The following is a 22,956-nucleotide window of genomic DNA, read 5'->3' on the forward strand; positions in this document are numbered from 1 at the left end:
TAGCCCCTGGCTGTGACCGTGGAACAATAGCTAGTGGCAGAGCATCCTCATCAGGAGGTAATGCATTATGGTCGGAGGAGCTATCCTAGAGCAAAAGAGCAAGCCGCAATATACCAAAAACAGTAGTAGTCCAGAGAGCAACACAATGTGTAACACTCCTATCTAGGGATAGATGCAAAATTGGCTCTTGAAGTTGATGAAGCATGTTCACGTGGCACACAGACCCATGTGCACATGATATCCCCTCCTACTGAAGGCGAGATACTGGTACTGAACTCCATGCATGCCATAAGATGGTCTTAAATGAATGGCTTCTAGATGATGTCCTTCACGACTACAATTGAGAAGGTGATGTGGAAATTTCCAAAAGACGGGGATGGTGATGATGCATCTACTCACAAACAATGGACTGCCTCCTCGATCAACGATTCCCTTGTTAGTTATCGGCCAGCCTTTGCTGCCCCAACTCGGATGGTGTGAACCAAACTGCAAGCCGGACGGATGCTCGTATAGCAAATGGTTGGCTATGCAAACGCCGATGCCCACGAAGGTTGGCGAGAGTAACCCCAAATGGGAGATGAAGACGGATATGTCCTTTGGAATGCCCACGAAACATGGCAAGTCCTTTTGTATGATGTCTCATGAAACCGCCTAATAACTCCTCAAAGATAGAGGCTCCTCTTGGGGCTTCAACTTGATTGCCATATGATAGAAGCTCTAGATGAATCCTCGTCTCTGCAACGGATGTGGTTGCGAAAGTAGGCTCATGATGCCTGCGAACTCGAAATTTCCAAAAGACACGGATGGTGATGATGCATCTACTCACAAACAATGGACTGCCTCCTCGATCAACGATTCCCTTGTTAGTTATCTGCCAACCTTTGCTGCCCCAACTCGGATGGTGTGAGCCAACTGCAAACCGGACGGATGCTCGTACAGCAAATGGTTGGCTATGCAGACGCCGATGCCCACGAAGGTTGGCGAGAGTAACCCCAAATGGGAGATGAAGACGGATATGTCCTTTGGAATGCACAGAAACATGGCAAGTCCTTTGTATGTTGTCTCATGAAACCGCCTAATAACTCCTCAAAGATAGAGGCTCCTCTTGGGGCTTCAACTTGATTGCCATATGATGGAAGCTCTAGATGAATCCTCGTCTCTGCAACGGATGTGGTTGCGAATGTAGGCTCACGATGCCTGCGAACTCCCGTGGTGGTTGCCTCGAATTGGAACCCTCTGTCTCTGGATTAATGGCCACCAATTGCTAAGAAGATGCAGATGGTGTGGACCCGATGCACTTCCAAAGATGTGTACATATCAATGACGATGCAGTACCTCTTATGAAATAATGGAATTCCCCAAGCAGATGGGAGAGATGGTCGTGCAAACAATGCCAAGACTCCAAAGCTAATAGGTTTATCTCGATGGCGCCTACCTTTGCCATCAAAGGCCGCTAACAAATCCTAATACTTGCAATCAACATCTTCATGTTTCCAATGCATGTCTTCAATGATGCGATCTGTCATGCCGAAAAATTTATGACTATAAATATCCATGCTACGATTTCTCTATGTCGAGGTGGTCAAGCGCGGACACCAAGTCAACTACCCTCTCGAAGGCGCACCACAACTATATCTCCAAGTATACAATGTTTACGTTTCCTACGCTCAAGGCACACGGTCCTGCGCACAATGGCGGGTCCTGCAGTACCCTGAGTGAGAAGCACGTCCTTGGGCGAAACACTACAACACACACTCAAACACTAGAGAAAAGAAAATTCAAAGATTAGCAGATTAGTGCAAAATCACAAAGCTCTGATACTAATGTCAGGAGCAACGGAATTGAAATGGTGACAAGATCTAGACTTCACATTCCCACAAATCTTTACTTCTTTCCTTGCTTGAATGTGTGCTACTTTGCACCAAAAGTGGTTCCTTTTATTTCCTTGTAGAGAGAGAATGAGAGAGTGGTATAGATGTGTGTGTGTGTGTGTGTGTGTGTGTGTGTGTGTGTGTGTGTGAGAGAGAGAGAGAGAGAGAGAGAGAGAGAGAGAGATGAAATGAAATGTGATATTAACATCTTCAAAAGGCCAAAATGACCTATGAGACCAAAAGGTTACATGTGGTGAATCTAATACCAGGTCTGGGTACAAAAAAATACAAAGAACTCAAAAGAAAATAGTGGGTAGGGATGGGGTATGTAATATTAACGTCTTCAAAAGGCCAAAATGACCTATGAGACCAAAAGGTTACATGTGGTGAATCTAATACCAGGTCCGGATACAGAAAGTACAAAGAACTGAAAAGAAAATAGTGGGTAGGGGTGGGGTGAAAGCTGATACAAAGGGAATAGGAAATACTAAGGGTGAGCTGATACAATGCAATGCAGCTCTCTGACAGTCGAGGCATCATATACATATACATCAGTATCCGGGACCTCTCTTATGTTGTGCCAATATGGTATGGATCCTCTATCGCAATCTGCGTCGATATCAAGAGGGCCCCCTCATCCGTGGGCGACAGGACCGCCCCAACTCTATCGCCCAATCAAGCAGTATGCCTCTAGTGCCTCTGGTGTTGTTATAACTCCTCTGTCTGTGACCGAAAGAAATCTATAATCTTCCGATCTCGCTGGATCTCTCTCATTGTGCCCCTCTTCAAGAGGTCTTCTTTGTCCAGTAAGTATAATCCGAGGCATCTCTGATCCTCGCATCTCATGACTCTAGAAAGTGACCCAAAACTCTCTCTGAATAGACAATGAAAGCTGCCTCGTATCTCATAGTATACTGGGTAGTGACATATGTAATGTAGCTGTTTCTCTGGCTCTATTTGGTACACCTGACAAATCCTGGACTCAGTGGGTACTCCGCTAAATCTGCTTGTCTCGATCTCTAGCTGATGTCAGGATGTGCGTATCTGACCAATAGCACATCGTATCCCGTGGGATAGATGAGTATCCATGTATCCTGGTCTGATCACAAAACCATCCTCCGTGAGTTGGAGAAGATGCTCTCTATAGAAAGTCATCTTTGTACCTAGTTCATGTGTAGGTTGTATCCATGTCCTCTTCGTATCCAACTGAATCAAGTCCTGTTTGATGAGCCTGGTAATCTCTACCCTATTGAGGGAGATGGAGGGTGCATCCACAGAGTATTGGAATGGGGGTAGCCGGTCCATACTAAAGCCATGTAACTGAAACCAAGATGCCATCTCCGCATACCAACATGATCTACCTCCCTGCAAAGCCACCTGTCGCGAAGACTCTAGTGCTAATCGAGCATATCTGTCTCTAGGGAGAGCCCAAGTGCTATGCATAAATGAACCTGATCGAGTGAGTGCCTCCACTACCAATGGAGGAGTAGCGAGCTCCGCCCTAACAATGTCATGTGGTACCGAGGCCTTGGCCCTAATCATCCGAGAAATCATAGACACGAAGGGCTTCTCCATACATCTCCATCCATCAGTACTACCAGCTCTGCTATGATGATCAACTAAGGGGCCCCATATCTCCACTCGTATAGCATGGCCGAAATGATCAAAGTGTCAAAGAGCCAAAGCTTTGTCCGAGGATCCTGGAATTGAACCTACGAACATATCCTCTCAAGTCTCCCCAATGCTGTATAGGCTCTGGTCAATCGCGTATCTGTTGCACGCCTCAGGGAAAATACTGGACCACTGAAACCGCCCCAAGATAAGTGTATGTATATGCATACTCCACAGTCTTTCAACCATATGTAAAAGTGGGGATGGACCTCCTTACCCACTGCGCCGTGGTGTTAAAACACCATTACCTTGGTCTTACCAAGGTTCACAGACAATCCACTATCCCGTGCAAATACATGCAATGCATCCAAATGACAATGAATTGCCTCTAGAGAGTCGGAGATCAGCACAATATCATCAGCATATAATAGCAATGGCATCCATGTCCCTGCAAGCTGAGCACCTCTATCACCCTCTGTATGTACATAATCTGAAAACTCATCTACATATATCCCAAAGAGAGTCGGAGATAAGAGACAACCTTGTTTCACCCCAATGGTGGAGCGAACGATGTTAGACATGCCCTGAGTAGTGCGTACATGTCCTACCACTGTCCTGTATAAAGCTAAGATCCCCCATATCAACTCTGTGGACACCCCCATGTCTTGCAATCTGCGTGTGAGTCTGGCTCGTGGCACTGTATCAAAGGCTTTGCGGAAATCCACAAAGCTACAATATATCCTCCTGCCATGGTGTCTACCCTCCTCAATAATGGCTCTAAGTGTCAAAATCTGGTCAAGAGTGTAGAAACCTCTCCTGAACCTTGCTTGTCCTGCTGCCCGTATGCCCTCTTTCTCTGTCCATCCACTCAACTGATGCTCAAGAATTGATGCATATAGCCTAGCCAGAGTGTGACCAACCATGATGGTTCGGTAATTCCTGGGAAGCATAGGATCTCCCGACTTAAAGATAGGCACAATAGTCGACATACTCCAAGTCTCAGGGAACCCCTCATACATGGCTCTATTAAACATCATAGCAAGAGGCTCTGCAAGCATATCTCTGGCATGGATAAAGTGCTCTGCTACCAGACCATCATGATCCTGTGCTCTTCCTATCTTCATCTTGTCAATGGCTTTCCTTACTCTCTCAGCAGTAAAGAAAGTACATGTTTCTGGGCATGCCTCTGGAGGGTCAGGCAAAGGTGGCTGCCCCGATGCTGTATAGAGAGATGTAGCATATTCCCCCCATGTCTCTCTGGAAGTGATGGCTGGCGGTGGAGAGTGCTCATTGAAAAGCCTCCATGCCTCACTAGAGTCCTGACTCATAAACAGCTGATACAAATCACGCTCTAATTGAGATAGGTAAGCCCTCTTCTTTCGTCGCACTAGGTGGCGGAAGATAATCTGTGACAATCTATGTGTAGTAGTACCCATGAGCACCTCTCTCTGTAATCTGGTCCTCGTCTCTCTACACTCCTCATCATACCAATTGTTCTGAGGCATGCTCCCAGATCGTCTATGTAGGCTGGTTGTGGCGATATGCCTCTGTCAGAATCTGGGTGAGCTCATCTAGTGGTCGTCTTGGCTCCTGAGTGCATAGCTGCTTGTATATCTCATCAATGTACATGTGATTTGTCTCCCTCGTGAAGGTATACCGAGTATGTGTGGAGGCCTCTCCCAATGGAGCTATGTTGAACTGGAACGATAGAGTGAAAGACAAGATACCATGATCGACTGCTACCCCAACCGGCCAAACCATGAAATCCTGAAAGGAAGGAATGAGTCCTGGCGGAGCCATAACATAATCCATTGTACTAGAGCCATGCCAATGTGGAAAGCATGTAAAACCACCAGTTGCAGGGAATCTTTGTAGGCTATTCCATATGGCCAATCCATGTGCAGTCCCCATATCCATCAAGTATCTACCATACTCGGTGTGCTCCTCATCCTGTGATAATCTAGACAAACCCATTTCTGTAATATCAAGCTCCCGCATCAACTCCTCTGAGGTATCATAGAATATTGTCTGGTGATGGGCAGTCCTAGCATTGAAATCCCCCAAGATAATAATGTCGCCATCTCTGAAAAACTCCCATATATCATCATCTAAAATAGAGATGGGGGACTGTCCTCTAGGTGATGCATATACTGACGTACTAGGAGGGACATAGCAAATAGCGATGTAGAGATATCATATGCCTGTCTCTGCCTTCAGTCTCACCCACATGTACCTAGCATGCTCATCCCTCCGAGCTATATGTATCAGAGACTGTAGCTCCTCCCTGAATAAGACTAACACTCTTCCTGAACCTCGTCCTCTGCGCTCTGATTGAGTCTCCTGTCTGCAAGTTGTCTCCCATCTGTATCCGCTCACATGGGGCATGGACTGCCCCAGGGCCTGATGCGTCTCAAAGTAGAAAATGATGTCTCTCCCTGTGAAACTATCCTCAAAGGTCCCTACATCAAGGATCTTTGCGCAAAGATCCATTACAATTCCATGTAGCCACTCTGAGTGTGGTCCCACAGGTCCCGCACCGTCATGCTAGGTGCTTCTCCAAAATAACCACTCGTCCATCCCTATAGAAGGCCACTTTCCCCTTCTCTCGAGCTGTCATTATCTTGGCCATAACTTCTTTCATATGAGCAAGCTGTGTGAGTGTGAGGTCGTCTCCAAGGAATATGCCCATTTTCTTTAGTGTAGGACGCTTCTTCAAGAAGACCTTCTTTGCCTCCATGGATGGGAAGCGCATAATTAGAGCTCTTTCTTTTGAAGTCTCCCCATTTCCTTGTGTCTTCTTCCCTACCCTCCATGCCTTTGTATGAGTAACCTCACTACCCATCATGCGGAGAAGTTCTTTGACTTCCCCTTCCACATCATCTCGGTCTTTTAGACCGGTTATTCGTATGTGCAAAGCTCTAGTCTTCCTTCGTTGCTCTTCTTCTAAAGTCATGTTGATGATTGTAGGAGTGGGGATAGACGTGGTTTCTTTCCCTTTCCCTTTCTTAGCGACTTCTATTTATTTCTCGGTCTCATCCGCCTTCTTCTGTGTCTTTGTGATTACATCCACCGACGTCTTTGCCCCATTTTGTTTCTCTTCCTCTTTGATCATCCGTACCTGTTCCTTGATGACCTTGATTTCCTCGATCACCGAGGGCTCGAATTCACCTTCCTCTAGTCCATTGCTTGCTCTATCAGCAAGCTCTAGCTTGAGGGCTAAGACCTCTTCTTTGAGTGCTTGTGAATCCGCCTTAAGTACTTGTATCACTTCATGCAGGTCCTCTTTCTCCTTCTTCCATTGCGTGCCTTCATTGAGGAACATTTGAAGAAGGTTTGTCTTCTCCTTCCACCATCCTTCCATCTCTACTTTCCATTCCTCCATCTCGCTTTCCACTTGTGTTATCCACTTGTTTGTAAGCATGAAGGTCGCCTTCGTACGGGACTTGCAAATTGGTGAAGCGCTCATGACCTCCATCGTAACGGTCCAACCCGCACTGGCTAAACGCGATGGCGACCTGCTGTGCACACTGTCCCAGGTCTGCTGCAAATATACTCCAGCGATTCTGTCAATAACCCCGAGGGCTCAGCCCCTTCGGGTAAGCTCTTGTTACCTACTACCTGTCACAAGACGGGCACCACGTGCCAATAGAAAAGAACAGACTGAACACACTTTTAGCACTTCAATAACCATTGTTCAATAACAACTTAACTCAGAGAGAGAGAGAGAGAGAGAGAGAGAGACGACACGCGACACAGAGTGGCGGAATTCCACCCCAGAGAGTATTGGCCCCAAACCTTGGCGCCCCTTTCAGTATTTCTTTATATTATTGCTGATTCGCAAAGTACAACAGCCGGGGAGCACCTCCTATGCAATCTGCGCGCTGAAGAGTTCCAGAGAGGGCCCCCAAGGCTCATATTTAAAGGCCCAAAGCCTAAAAGAATCAAATATGAAAAAACTGACCCCAAAAAATCACTTTCCTAAAATTTCGGGATTTCCCTAAAAATCCGCCACGAATTCCGAAAAGTACGTACAGGTGCCACATCATCATATTTTGATGTGCAAAGTCTTTTGAATGTGTTCTGCTTTCTTTTTTATGCCTTTATGTCACTTGGGCCCCATCGGACGGGGTACCGTAAGTTGGTGGGAACTCTTCTTTAAAAATAGGCCACTCGTCAAGACTTTGTAAGTCTATAAAACTTCTTCTTCTTCTTCTGCTTCTTCGTAGGGTTTTGGCTTCTCGGCCGGAATCTGCATGTTGGCTCCGTTCTTCACTAGCTTTGACACGTCAGCAATTTGTTACATCTCCCCTTCTTGAAAGAGAGTAATCGTCCGCGATTACAGCCTATCTGCAAAACAACTCAAGTTAGCTGGAAAAAAAAATTCCGAGGGTCATTCAGAGGGACATTCAGTTTGCTCTTTTTGTTGAGGAGTTAGCTTCTCCTTTCGTCTCTTTTGATCAAGGAGTTAGCTTCTCCTTTCGGCTCTTTTGATCAAGGAGTTAGCTTCTCCTTTCGTCCAAAAAATCGGAACTCTTGATATTCCGGCGTAGTAAAATTAGCCATCACACCCAGACCAAACTGATCTTCCACGGGTGTCTTGATGCACTAAAATTACATACCCACGCTATCTCATCCAATCAAGAATATTCAATAGTTGGCACATCACAATGCTCACATATGCATGTTACAGGACATAGAAACATAAAAGTCGCCGATGAACACTCCTCCCGCATGACCTAACAAGGTCCAGGCCGGGAGATATTCAACGACTCCCTCATCACTCCTCCCGCATAACCTAAAAAGGTCCGGGCCGGGAGATATAGAGGCCTTTTACATCTCCCCTTCTTCAATCATTCAATACTCCCCCCACAAATAACCACAAGGGTCCGGGCGATGAGTATGAGCAAGCATTCTCAAACATAATTTCTCACTACTCCGCCCGGGAGTAAAATCACCAATCATTGAAACCATTATTAAAACCAGAGTCAAACAATTCAAATCGGCACCAAGACAGGTTCAAAACAGATACCATCCATTTCAAAAAATTCCAAACAGGATCACCAAACAAGTTCTCAAACAGATTTCAAACTTTAAAAAGCAATCTCGACATCAGTCGAGCTCGAAAAGTCAACTGACTTTCCATCCTGAAACCTGCACCAAAAAATTAGGGTTAGGTTCATTCCATAGGGTCGTAGCCAAGCACAATATGGTCCATCAGCTCTTGGACAAGCAGTGTTTCTTTGGCCGCGATTGCTATCTTGGGACTGTGCTGCTTGGTAGTTGTAGACATCAACATTTGCAAGGCACTGCTTTTGAGAAAAACAGTGACTCGAAACAACTATCGGATCCTTCTTTGCAAGTGATCTTAATGGCTTATGCCCTGTAAGACATGAGCGGTGAAGACGGCAGCACGTCCGATGCGCGATGAAGTAAGGGTGGGGGTAGCTATTAAGTCTGGGTTGGGAGGGTGAAGATGTCTCAAATAAAATTCCAATAGCTCTGTCTGCTCTTTTATAGGACCAATATGCTTTCAGAAAAGCAAGATGCCTCAAATAAAATTCGAATAGCTTTGTCTGCTCTTTTGTAGGATCGGTATGCTTTCAGAAAAGCACACGCCTGATGCTCTGATACCACTGTCACAAATGGACACCACGTGCCAATAGAAAAGAACAGACTGAACAGACTTTTAGCACTTCAATAACCACTGTTCAATAACAACTGAACTCAGAGAGAGAGAGAGAGAGAGAGAGAGAGACGACACGCGACACGCAGTGGCGGAATTCCACCCCAGAGAGTATTGGCCCCAAACCTTGGCGCCCCTTTCGGTATTTCTTTATATTACTGCTGATTCGCAAAGTACAACAGTCGGGGAGCACCTCCTGTGCAATCTGCGCGCTGAAGAGTGCCAGAGAGTGCCCCCAAGGCTCATATTTAAAGGCCCAAAACATAAAAGCATCAAATATGAAAAGCTAACCCTAAAAAATCACTTTCCTAAAATTTCGGGATTTCCCTAAAAATCCGTCGTGAATTCCGAAACGTCCGTACAGGTGCCACATCATCATATTTTGATGTGCAAAGTCTTTTGAGTGTGTTCTACTTTATTTTTAATGCCTTTACGTCACTTGGGCCCCATCGGACGGGGTCCCGTAAGTTGGTGGAAACTCTTCTTTAAAAATAGGCCACTCGTCAAGACTTTGTAAGTCTGTAAAACTTCTTCTTCTTCTTCTGCTGCTTCTTCGTAGGGTTTTGGCTTCTCGGCCGGAATCTACAGGTTGGCTCCATTCTTCAATGGCTTTGACACGTCAGCAATTTTTTACACTATCACGATCCCCAGTAGGGTTTGCTCACGGCGATGAGAAACCCCTTCAGGGTGCTGAATAACAACACTCGCAAGGGCGCCAAATGCACTGGCACGCAAGCGCGCTAGCTCCTGCTGAGCGTATTCCAACCTGCTGAGGCGTTCAAAACCCCCTGTGTGTACCTAATTTGTTGCCCCTTTACATACTCATGAAGAGACCCTGAACCACAGCCCAATGCGGGCCCAATGAATGCAGAAGACAGCCTGCGCTGCCCCTCTGTTCTGCTGCAGATAGGCGGCCCCCTTTGTGGGATAGCACGCGGCCTACATATCTCCTAGCTCAGCATGAGGTCGACGGCCCCTCAGGACGTCCTGTTTCACCCGGAGAGAGAGAGAGAGAGAGAGAGAGAGAGAGAGAGAGAGAGAGAGAGAGAGAGAGAGAGAGAGAGAGAGAGGTTACCTTTGTAGCACAGCTGCCAGCAACAACAGACCCACGGGCCTACAGAAGTCGACGGCCCCTCAAGGCCCTGTTTCACCCGACGTGTTCTTCTTAGGATTTAGGCTCCTCGGCCGGCATCTGCAAGTTGGCTCCATTTTTCACGGCTTTGACACGTCAACAGTTTGTGACATCTCCCCTTCTTGAAAGAGAGTAATTGTTCGCGATTGCAACATATCTGCAAAAAAACTCAAGTTAGCTCAAAAATTTCCGAGGGACAATCAATTTGCTCTTTTTGTTAAGGAGTTACCTTCTCCTTTCGGCTCTTTTGATCAAGGAGTTAGCTTCTCCTTTTGTCCAGATTGGAACTCTTGATATTCCGGCGTAATAAAATTAGCCATCACACCCAAACCGCAGTGATCTTCCACGGGTGTCTTGATGCACTAAAATTACATACCCAGGCAATCTCATCCAATTATGAATATTCAATGGTTGGCACATCACAATGCAACACAAATGCTCACATATGCATGTTACAAGACATAGAAACATAAAGTTGCCGATGAACACTCCTCCCGCATAACCTAACAAGGTCCGGGCCAAGAGATATTCAACAACTCCCTCATCGCTCCTCCCACATAACCTAAAAAGGTCCGGGCCGGGAGATATAGAGGCCTTTTACAACCAAACGACCCCCAAACCGCAGCCTGCGTCGTTTGGAGGTGCTGAGAGTAACCACTGCTCAGACTTCTTGATACTCCTCCCGCATAACTATCCAGGTCCGGGCAGGGAGTCACAACAACAATTATTTTACAAGCATACAACTAAACGCTCCCCAGGTATCGGCCTGCGTCGTTCCAAGGTTCAAACAATACCAAAACAGTATTTCTCACTTCTCCACCCGGGAGTAAAATCACCAATCAATGAAACCAGTATTAAAACCAAAGTCAAAACATTTCAAATCGGCACCAAAACAGGTTCAAAACAGATACCATCCATTTCAAACCAATTCCAACAGAATCACCAAACAAGTTCTCAAACAGATTTCTAACTTAAAAAGCAATCTCGCCATCAGTCGAGCGCGAAACGTCGATTGACCTTCCATCCTGTAACTTGCACCAAAAATTAGGGTTAGATTCCTTCCATAAGGTCGTAGCCGACCACAGGATCGTCCATCAGCTCTTGGACAGATAGTGTTCCTCTGGCGGCAATAGTAGTTCCAAGATAGCAATCGCACTGGACACCCAAGGTTATCTGCTCGTGAAGAGACATCTACTGAGAGATGTCGAGAAATTTCAAGTTATAATCTTCTAGGGTTTCCATGGCAAGCATTTTAGGAAACCCCACTCTACTGGAAGTTGCACTCCGAAGGAAGATGTCAACAACCATATAACTTCGGGTAAAAAAAAAAATCTTGAAAGCTTGCCAAGTCCTTGGAGTGTGCGGCTTGGTAGCTATAAACATCAACATCTACATGGCACTGCCTCTGAGAAAAACAGTGACTCGAAACAAATCTTGGATTCTTCTTTGCAAGTGATCTTTTTGGTTTATGCCTTGTAAGACATGAGCGGTGAAGACAGGAGCATGCCCGATGCGTGATGAAGTAAAGGGTGGGAGTGGCTAATAAGTCTGGGGTCGGAGCACGAATCTAAAATTTTTAATGAGCTTTGGAAGTGCAATCTTCCTCTGTCTACTCTTTGGTAGGACCTGTATGCTTTCAGAAAAGCACGCGCTTGATGCTCTAATACCACTGTCACAAGACGGGCACCACGTGCCAATAGAAAAGAACAAACTGAACAGACTTTTAGCACTTCAATAACAGTTGAACTGAAAGAGAGAGACGACACGCGAAAAGAAGTGGCGGAATTCCACTCCAGAGAGTATTGGCCCCAAACCTTGGCGCCCCTTTCGGTATTTCTTTATATTGCATCAACACAGTACAAGCCGGAACTCCACGCTCTGCACCTTCTCTAGGAAGCATGCCAGAGAATGAGCCCTTAGCACATATTTAAAGGCCCTAGGCCCCAAAAACAGTTTACATGAAAAGCCTTCAAAACTCAAAAGCTTCTGGTCCAAAAGCAATGCCAAAAAGCTGCCAGCGCGATTTGCGGGATTCCATACAACCGCCACGTCATCAGTCAATGCAAAACCCAGAGCGTCCGTACAGCTGCCACGCCATCAGTTTTGTGTGTGTGAGTCCTGCTTTATTTTAATCCCTTTATGTCACTAGGGCCCCATCGGACAGGGTCCCCATAGGTTGGTAGGACTTCTTCTTCTTCTTCTGCTTGTTCTTCTTAGGGTTTAGGCTCCTCGGCCGGCATCTACAAGTTGGCTCCATTCTTCAGGGCTTTGACACGTCAACAGTTTGTGACACTTATGGTTGGGGGGACAGTATTATTGCAATGCTCCTATGCAGAGCTTCTCTCAAAGAGCTCACATGAGAGATGTACAACAACTATTGTCACAAAGTGCTGACGTGGCATGCCCAACTGGAAGAGAAATGGCCGAGTAAACAAGAGAAACGGAACCCGAAGACCAGAGGAAGTTCAAAACCCAGAAAGCACTGGCCTGAAACCCTAAAACTGAAAGCTCGAACTTTGAGGCTGATTTCTGTAAATGGCGTTGCATGCTGACGTGGGAAAACATACGGATTTTCAGTGTTTTGCGTTGGCTGTGCCACGTGGCAAGCTATACGAATTTCCACGAATTGCGCTTGCAGAACTTGGAGTTTCTAGTGCTAGATTTTTGGAGCGGATGCTTTTGGGGTCTCACTTTGCAGAGCATCTAGACGCAGAGTCCGAGAGAAGAAGACCGTCGGGAGTTGTACTCTTGCGACTCATAATAATAAAAAAATACCGGAAGGGGCACCAGTCTTTGGGGCCAGTATGTCTGGGCGCAGCCATGTCGTCTCTCTCTCTCTCTCTCTCTCTCTCTCTCTCTCTCTCTCTCTCTCTCTCTCTCTCTCTCTCTCTCTCTCTCTCTCTCTCTCTCTCTCTTCAAGTTCAGTGATATTGCAATTTCTATTCGTGTGTTGCTATTGATTTCTCGCTTAGAGTGTCCAAGCCTATAACAACGGTATCAGAGCTCAGAATGATTCTTCTACAGAGGATCCGATCCCTTCTACAACACACATGGGTTCTCGCAGAGAATCTAACGGAAATAGCATCCCTCTGCCGGGAGGTGACGAAAAGATGAAACCGGTGCAGGAACTGAAGAAATCAACAGAATTTTGTTTGAGCGGAGAACAAACGTCGACTGCAAGTTGACAAGTGTGTAAAAAGATTGATGAAGTACTCCCAGAACCCGAAAAATGTATAGCATCTAAAGGACTACCCGATTGATAAGATTCACTCGAGATGGCAAGAGGCAATGGATTCTCCTCTCAAGAAGGTATGAAAATTGAAAGAAAAGTTCAGTGCTATATTCACAGAAAGAGCTGGACAAAGCTCTTAAACGGAAGATGAACCCATTAAGAAAAGGCTTAACGCATCCTCAGAAGAAGAGAAAATCAGTGGATTTTCCCGGTTATTTGAGCCGGAAGTCTACTTTCGAGATGGCAAGCAGCTCGAAGAAGTGTTCGTTTCAAGGATGACCTAGATTTTTCTTAGTCTTCATAGAGTTCTGACTATTCGTCGTCCTCTAGTTCCAGTGAGGATAAGAAAAGCCGGGAAAAGCGGAAAATAAGCAGAACAAGCAAGAAAAGCAAACTTCTGAGAAAGGCTAGAAGGCATGAGAGGCCATCTAGCAGTTTGGAGAAGGAGAGCTTGTCCTCTTCTGACCATGAAGAGAAGAGCAAGAAGACCAAGGGGTTCAAGGAAGGGGGTCAGGCCGTTAGGTTTGAAACGTTGTCAGGCTATCAGGACACCCATCGAGCCCTTGAGTTTATACAGCAGTTTGGCGTCGCCTTCTCAGGAGGTCAGTTCTCGGAACGCTCCAAGGTGCAAAGGGCGGCATCTTACTTGAAAAAAAAATGCACAAACATGGTGGTCTACTCTATCGTTACGCAGAGAAGCACCTACTACGTGGGTAAAATTCAATAGAATTAATGAATTTTGAAACACATCTTGTCGACCGTATCCTTTCTTGCAAAGTCTTCGATGCAAAAAAAAGCTCATTGCTAATGTGCTCCCTCCTCCATGCTCTGTTCGCCATCGATCGCAGCCCCCCCCCCCCCCTCCTCTTACCACTTCATTTCTCCTCGTCGGGTCTCGTCAACGATTCCTCGGGCTTCGTAGGGAAGATTCACTCCAACAAGAGAATTCAATCTCCTCGTCTTCATTTGCAGTAGCAGACAGATGGAAGCTTGTGGTCCACCTCAGAGGGACTCAGATGAAGTCCCCTCGTCTGACCCTCGAGCCCACCATCCGACTTGCTTTGTCGCCAATAGAGCAAGTGAGCCTTGCAGCAGAGGTGGAGCGCCTTCGGGCCACCTCTATTACCTGTAAGATAATTGGTAGTCGTCCTAGCAGAGGCGAGGTGCTAGACCTCCTACAGGCCCATCAGATCTAATGCGGATCTGATGGTACCCACTCTTTAGATCTATCTTGCTAAACATAGCTGCTCCTTCTAATTTGTCCATAATATCATCAATTCTAGGTATAGGGAACCTATTCTTGATGGTATTCTTGTTCAGTGTACGGTAGTCGATGCACATACGCCATGAGCCATCCTTTTTCTGCACCAACAACACTGGAGAACAGAATGGGGATGAGCTGGGCTGAATCAGCCCCTTTTCTAACAGCTCCTGTACTTGACCCATTATCTCTTTATGCTGAGCCGCACTAACCTTGTACGGAGGCTTATTTGGTGGGCTACTGCCTGGCACCAAATCTATCGCATGGTCCTCGGGTCTCTCTGGCGGTAATTGAGACGGTAATGAATCGGAAAAACAGTCACTATACTGTTGTAAAAGCATTGACCTTTCTTTATCTAACACAGATAAATTTGATTCATCACAATCTGACACTTCAAGTGCAAAAACCAAGTACGCAGAAAGATGCTTTTTCATTACAGAAGTAATAGCAGAAGCTGATACAGTGGGAATAGACTCCCCTTTAAGCTTTACATCCAGAATGTGAGTCTTTCCACTGCTCTGTACAGTGATCTTTTTGTTGTAGGCATCCATGATTCCCTGTACACGAAATAACCAAGGAATACCTAGCAACACATCACATCCGTCCAGTGGCATGATGTAAAATTCTTCAGCATCTACATAGGACTGGATATGTAGGCGCAACTTTCCGATGATGGGTGTCACGGCCTCTTAATGGCGAGGACATGCCAAACCTGCCTCTTTTGTATACCCCATCTCTTCAGGTCTGATTCCCAACTTTGAAGCTAATTCTGGGGAAATGAAGTTGGCTTTGGCACCTAGATCAAAGAAGATAAGCACTGTTTGATCCTTGACCTTTCCCCATGCTCTGCAAAGCTCACTTGCATCTGAATTTGGCTTGTCGCCCACCATATCTGGCACTAGACCAGCCATGGGCTTCTTTCCTTTCTTGTCCTCTTTGTCTTCAGAATCAGCTGGCCTTTTCTTTGTAGGACAATTGTAAGCAATGTGGCCAGGCTGCTCACAGATGAAGCATTTGTTCTCTCACCTCAGGACCTTCTTTTGCTCTTCCGACTTGCGAGGAAAACGTCTTTTCCATTTCTTCGCTAGTCCCTTTTCTAATTCAGCCGTAGTTTTGTCTTTCCCTGCGTTGGTTGGCTCCTGAGTCACTTTAGGAACCTCCTTGGGAACATACTTCTTCGTTGAATTTTTCTTGGCTGATCCTTCCTTGACGCCAGTATTGAATTCACAATCTTCTCCCTTGAGCAAACCATTGCCAGTGTTTGCTACCTCGATGAGCTGCGTCAAAGTAGTGACTTTGGTCTTCGTGCAGTACTTTCTCAATCCTTTGGGTAGGCCACAACAGTATTTTTCAATCTGTTCTGTCAAAGACACAAACCTATAGGAAGTTACTGGAAGTAGAGCATTCCAAAACTTCCCATTGTACTCATCCAAATTCTTGCAAGTGGCAGCATTAAGCTGGTGCCATTCTGTCATGACATCTGCTTCAAAGTCATCAGATAACCATGCTGCTGCAAAAATCTGCTTGAAGTAAATGCATGTGGACGGAACTTGCCCTTGAAGCAATAAAGTTGTCCACCATTGTCTCGCATTCCCTGTCAAGAAAGTGGCTGCCTTACGGACCTTTCAAGCCTCTGTAAAGTTTTCCCCTGCATAGGCCTTGTCAAACTGCTGGAGGAATGAGAGAGCCTTCTTCCTGTCATCAAACCCTGTAAAGGTCGTGAAAGTCACACCTTTGCCACCTTCTTTGTACGGAGTTGGCCTCTCCAGCGGCGTTAAATTGTCATATGGAAGTGACTAAACCATGGGAACACTGTTAGGGTTCATTTGTGTCCCTGACCGCAATTAAGTTGACCTGGAAATGCCATATTTGGCTGCTGATTTGTAATTCCAGCCATACCAAAATTTGCCTGTGGCATCCCAAATTGGCCCTGAGTGCTTTGAAACCCTGGTAGCATGCCCGTGACACCATACATGGGGTTAGGCATCATTGTTTGAGCACCCCCGAACACTGTTCCTGGCGTGTAAAACTGATTTGCAGGTGCATGACCTGCCATGCTCTGGAACACCGATCCACCTCCAAAATAGCCAAGGTGTACTGAAGGTGGTGGGAAGACCTGTTGCATAGCCTGTAGGTTGCTTCTCTGCCCATTAGAACCAGCTATAGGCTGCTGAAAGGTGGCGGGCTGAACTGGTACAACTTGAAAGACTGGCATTTCAGCCACCTGTTCTTGCACCTTAGACGCAGGTTGTGGAGACTGCATGTTCTCCGTCAAGTGTACACGTGTTTCCATTGACTGTGCAGTATGAATCACCTGTGCTCGAGCCTTAACAGGCTTTTGAATATGATCCAGTGACCCAACTTGCCGAGACGGAAGAGGAGGTTGCAGAAAGGCTAAAAACCTCGGGTTCTCCATTACTTGTGTGAACATAGCCACAGCAGTAGCCAACTGGGTCCTGAATATATCATCATCCGTCTGTGGTGGTCTTGAAGACTCGCCCACTTCATGTGTCTGTTGACCCTGTGAAGAGGAAACCTCTTCAGTCACATCATCTGGTTTGTCAGCCATAATTGCAATTCCCTGTGTCTGGTCTATGATCCCCTGTGTCTTCGAGCCCAAACTGACCAAGGCTCACTTCTATGGGAAAAAGTGAATAAATCCCGGGGAGTAAACAATGAAACCGGCCTGTTAACTTCAAAAAGGACGGTAGACTTTACTTCAAACCTTGATTTAGCTTTCACCCATTTAATTTGTCGCCCACTTTACCTGTACTTTCAAGACACAACAAAGGGGAGAGGGATACAGGCTGCTAGATTGCACCTGTATGAGTAGACCGACACCAGATTGGCCCCTAACTTAGGCGCCCCTTTCGGTATTTCTTTATTGTTTCAAAGAGGGAATAAACGATGTGGTTCCCTACAAGCTGTCCCGCACAAGCTTGGCTGAATTTCAACTGTTCCGGCCCAATTTCGGCAACATAACTGTACTAGGACCCTTCACAGTCAGTATTCCCACGCATTGAATGACCTTCCCGACGCATACGGGCACTTTGCAAAACCTGGCGAGAATCTGCAGCACGCTGAATTCTCTGTTTTCAGCCCCGAAAATGCGCCAGATCACTTGTACAGCGGTCCCCTCGCGTCCCCGAACCTCCTGGGGGTATTAGGGTCCGTTTAGGGCCAAACCCTAAACCTGCAAAAATACACAGCAGTCTGTAATTTACTGTTTCGGGCTCCGTTTCGCGTGCCGGTCGCATCCGTAGCAAGCCCTCGAGCTCCCGCACCTGTAGGGCCACTTGCCCTTTGAATCAGACGAGATTTCTGGCGTGAAACCTCTCCGAATTCACCTGTACCTGCGGGGGGATTAGCCGCTAGCTAATCCAGTACCTATGCAAGAGGCTCTTGCCTCGGAAATCGCGCATGAACCCACACAACTGTACATTGGTCAATTGAAAAGCCCACTAGAGGGGCATAACATACTGCCATAGGGGAGAGAGAGGGCAGTGCATAGCGTGCAGGGCATCACTCCTGGCACCGCACTGTACACAAGAGGGAAAGGAAGCACTCCATAGCTCTTAACCTGTGACAGAAACTTGCAAAATGAGCCTCCTAGCTATAAATTCAGCGCCACTTCTTCCTTGAGGAGGCAAGTGCACAGAAATGTGCCACTTGGCGCATTTACAAGCATTTTCCCGTTTCGGGGTTGCCGTCTAAAAATCTCCCATCCGGTTGCCCAGTTGACTTCACGGCAGAGTAAGAAAATGTTTCCCTTGTCATTCCGGAGGTAATGACGCAAACACGTTTTCAGGTCCCAAAATAGCAGTTCCCTAAATTTTAGGAGATGCTGCCATTGTATCTTTCTAGGTCATCCGACCCCCTTTGTACACTGCAGCCACACCCAGAACTGAAATGTAGCCTCTGTAGAAAAGGGTTCCACTTTGGCTAGTCAATGACCCCACTTTGGCTAACCATAGTCCTTGTCCAACCTTAGTGCCCTCTTGCCCTCAGGCCTGAACTCCCTCTGAACAGTTCCACACTAGCTATGCAATGCAGGGCAGTTAGATTTCCCGAGGGGTGTTTCCAAAAAGTGAAAGTAAATAAATAATAAGAAAGAAATCAACAAAAAGGATAGATAGTAGTCACACGCTGGTGACATGGACCCGAGTTTCTGCGCCAGAGGGGTCGTCCACCATAGGAGCTTCAAAGATGCCTTGTGGATGGTATGATAGAAATACTTATGCTACACGAGCATCACCTTTGTGAGAGCCGTATTCGGCGTTGCAGTCAGATCTTGTGTGGTCGCTATGAGACCTTTGGTCAGTTGCTTTCGGGCCTGGAGGCATTCAAGGAGGTGTATGCATGACTATTACGGACTCATGGCAGCCAACCATTGTCGGTAGAGGTATTATTGTGCCAGGCAAGACCCAATGGATCCCTATGAAGATTCAAGGTAGCCCTATGGGCTTCTTGAACATCTATATGCCCAACCATGCAAGTGCACGAGCTGAATTTTGGCCGCATATTGCCTCATGTAGAGCAGTGGTGTGTAGGGGGAGACTTCAACATGTAGGAGGACTCCTCAGACAAGATTGGAGGCGGCCATGCTACGGTTCACGGGGCTGAGTTGGCAGCTTGGGACCTTGAGGATTTCAGATATATGGCAGCATGCAGGCTTTGTTCACCCCTCAGACAACCTCTCTTTCTCTAGGTCTGACCGCAGAGTAGAGGGCGTGAACCTATTTAGGATAGATTGCTTTTACACTAGTGAACACATTTGTGACATGGGAGGATCAATTTGCATTTTGGCAGGGACAACCTTTTTTATCATGCGCCAATGATTATCACTGTGTCAGAGAAAGAGTCTAGTGGCATGTCTACTACGTATCCCATGCAAGATTCTACTAGATACAGAGCTCAAAGAGCAAATTGTGGCACTTTGGATGGAGAGTTTGTACACGCAAGATACCCTTGCTGCTAGAGTGGCCACTAGTCTTGCGGAGATTAGTTGTTTCTTCCTTCAGGAGTCTGCACCTCGCTTACCTGCAATCAAGGAGGAGGAGAGGCAGCTGTGACGAGGCATTGCATCTTTGCAGCGGATGCGGGAGCATCATCCTGATAGCTCCTAGATGGAGGAACAGATACAACAGGCTCGGCAGAGCTGATTACCGTTGAGGAGCGGCGCCACAATTTTGTCTTCCATCGTCAGGCATCTCAGTGGACCCACGTGGGAGACAGGGTTACTCGCGAGTTTTTTGAGACTGTGGATCCTCAACAAGCACGCACCAATGTTAGCCAGTTGAGGAGGCTCAATGGGTCAGTTACTACTAAGCCCGAGGATATGCGTGCACTTGCTACTGACTTTTACCGTGAGCTGCTTTTAGCCGAGCCACAATCTGAGCGCCCAGATGCATGCAGAGAGCAGGTATGAGCAGAGATGCCTTGCTTAGTCACTAAGGAGATGCGCCAGAGGCTTGAGATGCCTCTCTAGTCAAAGGAGTTTTACGAGGCCCTCAGGGCACTTCTGCGGGGCAACTTCGTAGGGGAGGATGATTTGACTCCCAGTTTCTTCTTGGAGTATTGGGAGATGCTTGGTCTTGACCTATGCAACGCTTATCAATAAATTTTGCATACTGGTAAGATGTTGGACAGTATGAGTGAGAAGCAGAGTAACCGCGAAACGTTTCAAACCCGAAACATTTCACCCTGAAACGTGGTGTTTCACCCCGAAACGTTTCACCATAGGCTAAGGACTCACTGAAACACCAGACCGAAAGGCCAATTATGTGTATATATAGTGTTATGTATAGACAACATAGGTGTTCACAATGCAATGAGTAGAAACACATGCTATGTTAACCTTGAAATAGCATATACATAATAAATAGATAACTATTTAATGCCCAAATTCTCAAACGAGATTTTTTTTCAATAGGCGTTTCACCTTGCAGGTGAAATGTTTCGGCCGTTCCACCCGTTTCGCGTTTCAGGCCTGCTGAAACGCGTTTCGTGGTTTCGCTGGTGAGAAGAATAATCACCTGAAATATGGAACCACTAAAACCCGGAAGTCACTTGCCAAGCCGGTAGAACATTGCAACAATATTGAACTTGAATGGAAAACAACAAATTAATCTTGAAAATATACTATAGACAAGAGAGAGTAGTGGATGCACTCTCAGAAGCACCAGCCCCTCAACTAGGCGTCCCTCGCCATATTTCCTTATCTAATGATGGACTGTCAAGGTTAAACTGTTCAGAGTGCACACAGTGTATCTCTGAAGTCATAATCTGAGACTAATGGTACCCTGGCCTCTCTTCCAATTATAATAGGACACCTTGCTTAACACTTTCGGTATAACTGTCAAGGTTATAACTGTTCAGAGTGCACACACTCTTATCTCTGAAGTCACAATCTGAGACTAATGGTACCCTGGCCTCTCTTTCAATTATGGTTGGGGATAATAGGCCACCTTGCTTAACACTTCCGGTAATAGCAAGCTCCTCCAAGAATCCACTTGGGGCTTACATTGGAGAACCTTTCTTTTTAAGGTGAGGTTAGGCAGCCTAAACTTCCTCTCAATTAGTTCAATTCCCCTTTAGTTTTTGTGAAGATTGTTTGCTGCTTTGTGCAAGGATTTTTGTTCTACAATGGAAAAAATTGTTAGAATTCTTGTGTGTTAATGGTCAATACAGAGGATACGTGCTCTTCAGGACATTCTTAGTAATTCCAATCTTGTCACTGGAATGGTACACTGAACCCGATTGGATTGGGAGTCTGTCAAGCACGATGATCTGTCATAAAAGAGGATGTGTGGTTTTGATGAAATTCTTAGTACACTCCAATCTTGTCCATATTATGGTATGCAGACCAGACTGGATTGGGTGTCTGTCATGCATGATGAAGTGTTTCTCTGCTTACAGACACACAATCCAATATGGTCCACATGCCAAGAGGCAGCACGTTTTTCAGGATCAGTCTGAGTTGTTCACCACTACTAAAATTCTGTGAGCAGTAGCTGAAAACATTAGTTAAGAACACATTTACATATGCAACGGTGGACCCTCAGGCAAGGACAGATTTACCATAGACACTGGGCAGTAGACAAACTAACAAGGATTGGTTGTCTACAGAAGTCTCCACATTACTACAACCAGCATTGGGTGGCCATGGTTCCTTCCAATCCAGCTGACGTATCTGTAAGGCACTCGCAATTCTCTTTGATTTTCGTGAGTTCAACAGGGCATTTCTGTGACAGTTATCGAGAACATCCACATCGAAATCTGTGACACAAGCAGTCAAAAATTTACACTCTCGGCACACACACACTATTGAGTTAAAACAACAGAAACAAGATGCTAAACCCAAAACCTGTCAAAAATACTAGCCGAGCTTTGGCAGCCAGCAGAATTCCCAAAAGTCCTGTACAAAAATGTAAAGAAAGGACTTCAAAACTGCAAAGAGCATGAACTTGAACACTGTAGGCAACACTCAGTTATCACCCTTATTTGAGAAAGCATCCGTGCCTGAACATGGCTTTCATGAATTGGACTAAGCAGAAACTTTGCAAGCTTGGGTAAAACCTTGAGAAGAGAAATTTTCTTTATTTAAGAAAACATCCCTTTGAACATGGCTTTCGTAGTACCAATGCAAGCTTGGGCAAAAAACTGAGAAGAGAAAGCTTGCAAGTCCATAAGCAACTTAAATGCTGCATACCTGTTCCTGCCCCAAGCTCAAGTGCAATCACGTCATCGAGTTCAGCGGTGGTTTGCATCTTATGCAACAAGAAATCACCAAGTAGGAAAGAAGCCTTCCAAATCTGTCCGTAAGTACCATATGAGATTTATTGATGCACACAATAAGCTTGTCACCAATCTGCCTCTCTGCATGTACAACACTTAAAAACAGCATTTGATTTGAATACCTGTAAGCCCACATAAGGGAGCGTTGTTCTAGCATGGTGGTGAATAACAATAGTGCGTCCCATTGTATCCTCTGAAAAACAGAAAATGTAAGCCAACTATCAGTAGAAACTATATCTTATTATAAGTAAGGTCTCTCAATCCAAGTAAGCTCCTGTATTGTAGGGATAGTCCAATGTCATCAAGCAAATGCCCTAGGAAAAATTCAACAAAACGTCTTCTTTCATAGATAATGTTCCTCCTCCTTAA

The 22,956-nt window shown here is 46.0% G+C and overlaps 1 protein-coding gene across 1 annotated transcript in view; it reads right to left on the minus strand.

Moving 5' to 3' along the window:
* The window catches only part of LOC147426449 (Putative methyltransferase family protein), a 100,120-nt gene that overhangs the window by 1,377 nt on the left and 75,787 nt on the right, over nt 1-22,956 (minus strand). Inside the window, exons 4-8 of the mRNA XM_086499143.1 lie at nt 22,710-22,780; nt 22,502-22,604; nt 22,157-22,207; nt 21,871-22,068; nt 20,732-20,825 (exon numbers count right to left, since the gene is read on the minus strand). Coding sequence (XP_086355269.1) covers nt 20,732-20,825; nt 21,871-22,068; nt 22,157-22,207; nt 22,502-22,604; nt 22,710-22,780 — 517 coding nt within the window. The remainder of the gene's footprint in view (nt 1-20,731; nt 20,826-21,870; nt 22,069-22,156; nt 22,208-22,501; nt 22,605-22,709; nt 22,781-22,956) is intronic.

The sequence above is a fragment of the Adiantum capillus-veneris genome, chromosome 24 (genome assembly GCF_014529385.1).
Source record: "Adiantum capillus-veneris isolate H3 chromosome 24, ASM1452938v2, whole genome shotgun sequence".
NCBI lineage: Eukaryota > Viridiplantae > Streptophyta > Polypodiopsida > Polypodiales > Pteridaceae > Adiantum > Adiantum capillus-veneris.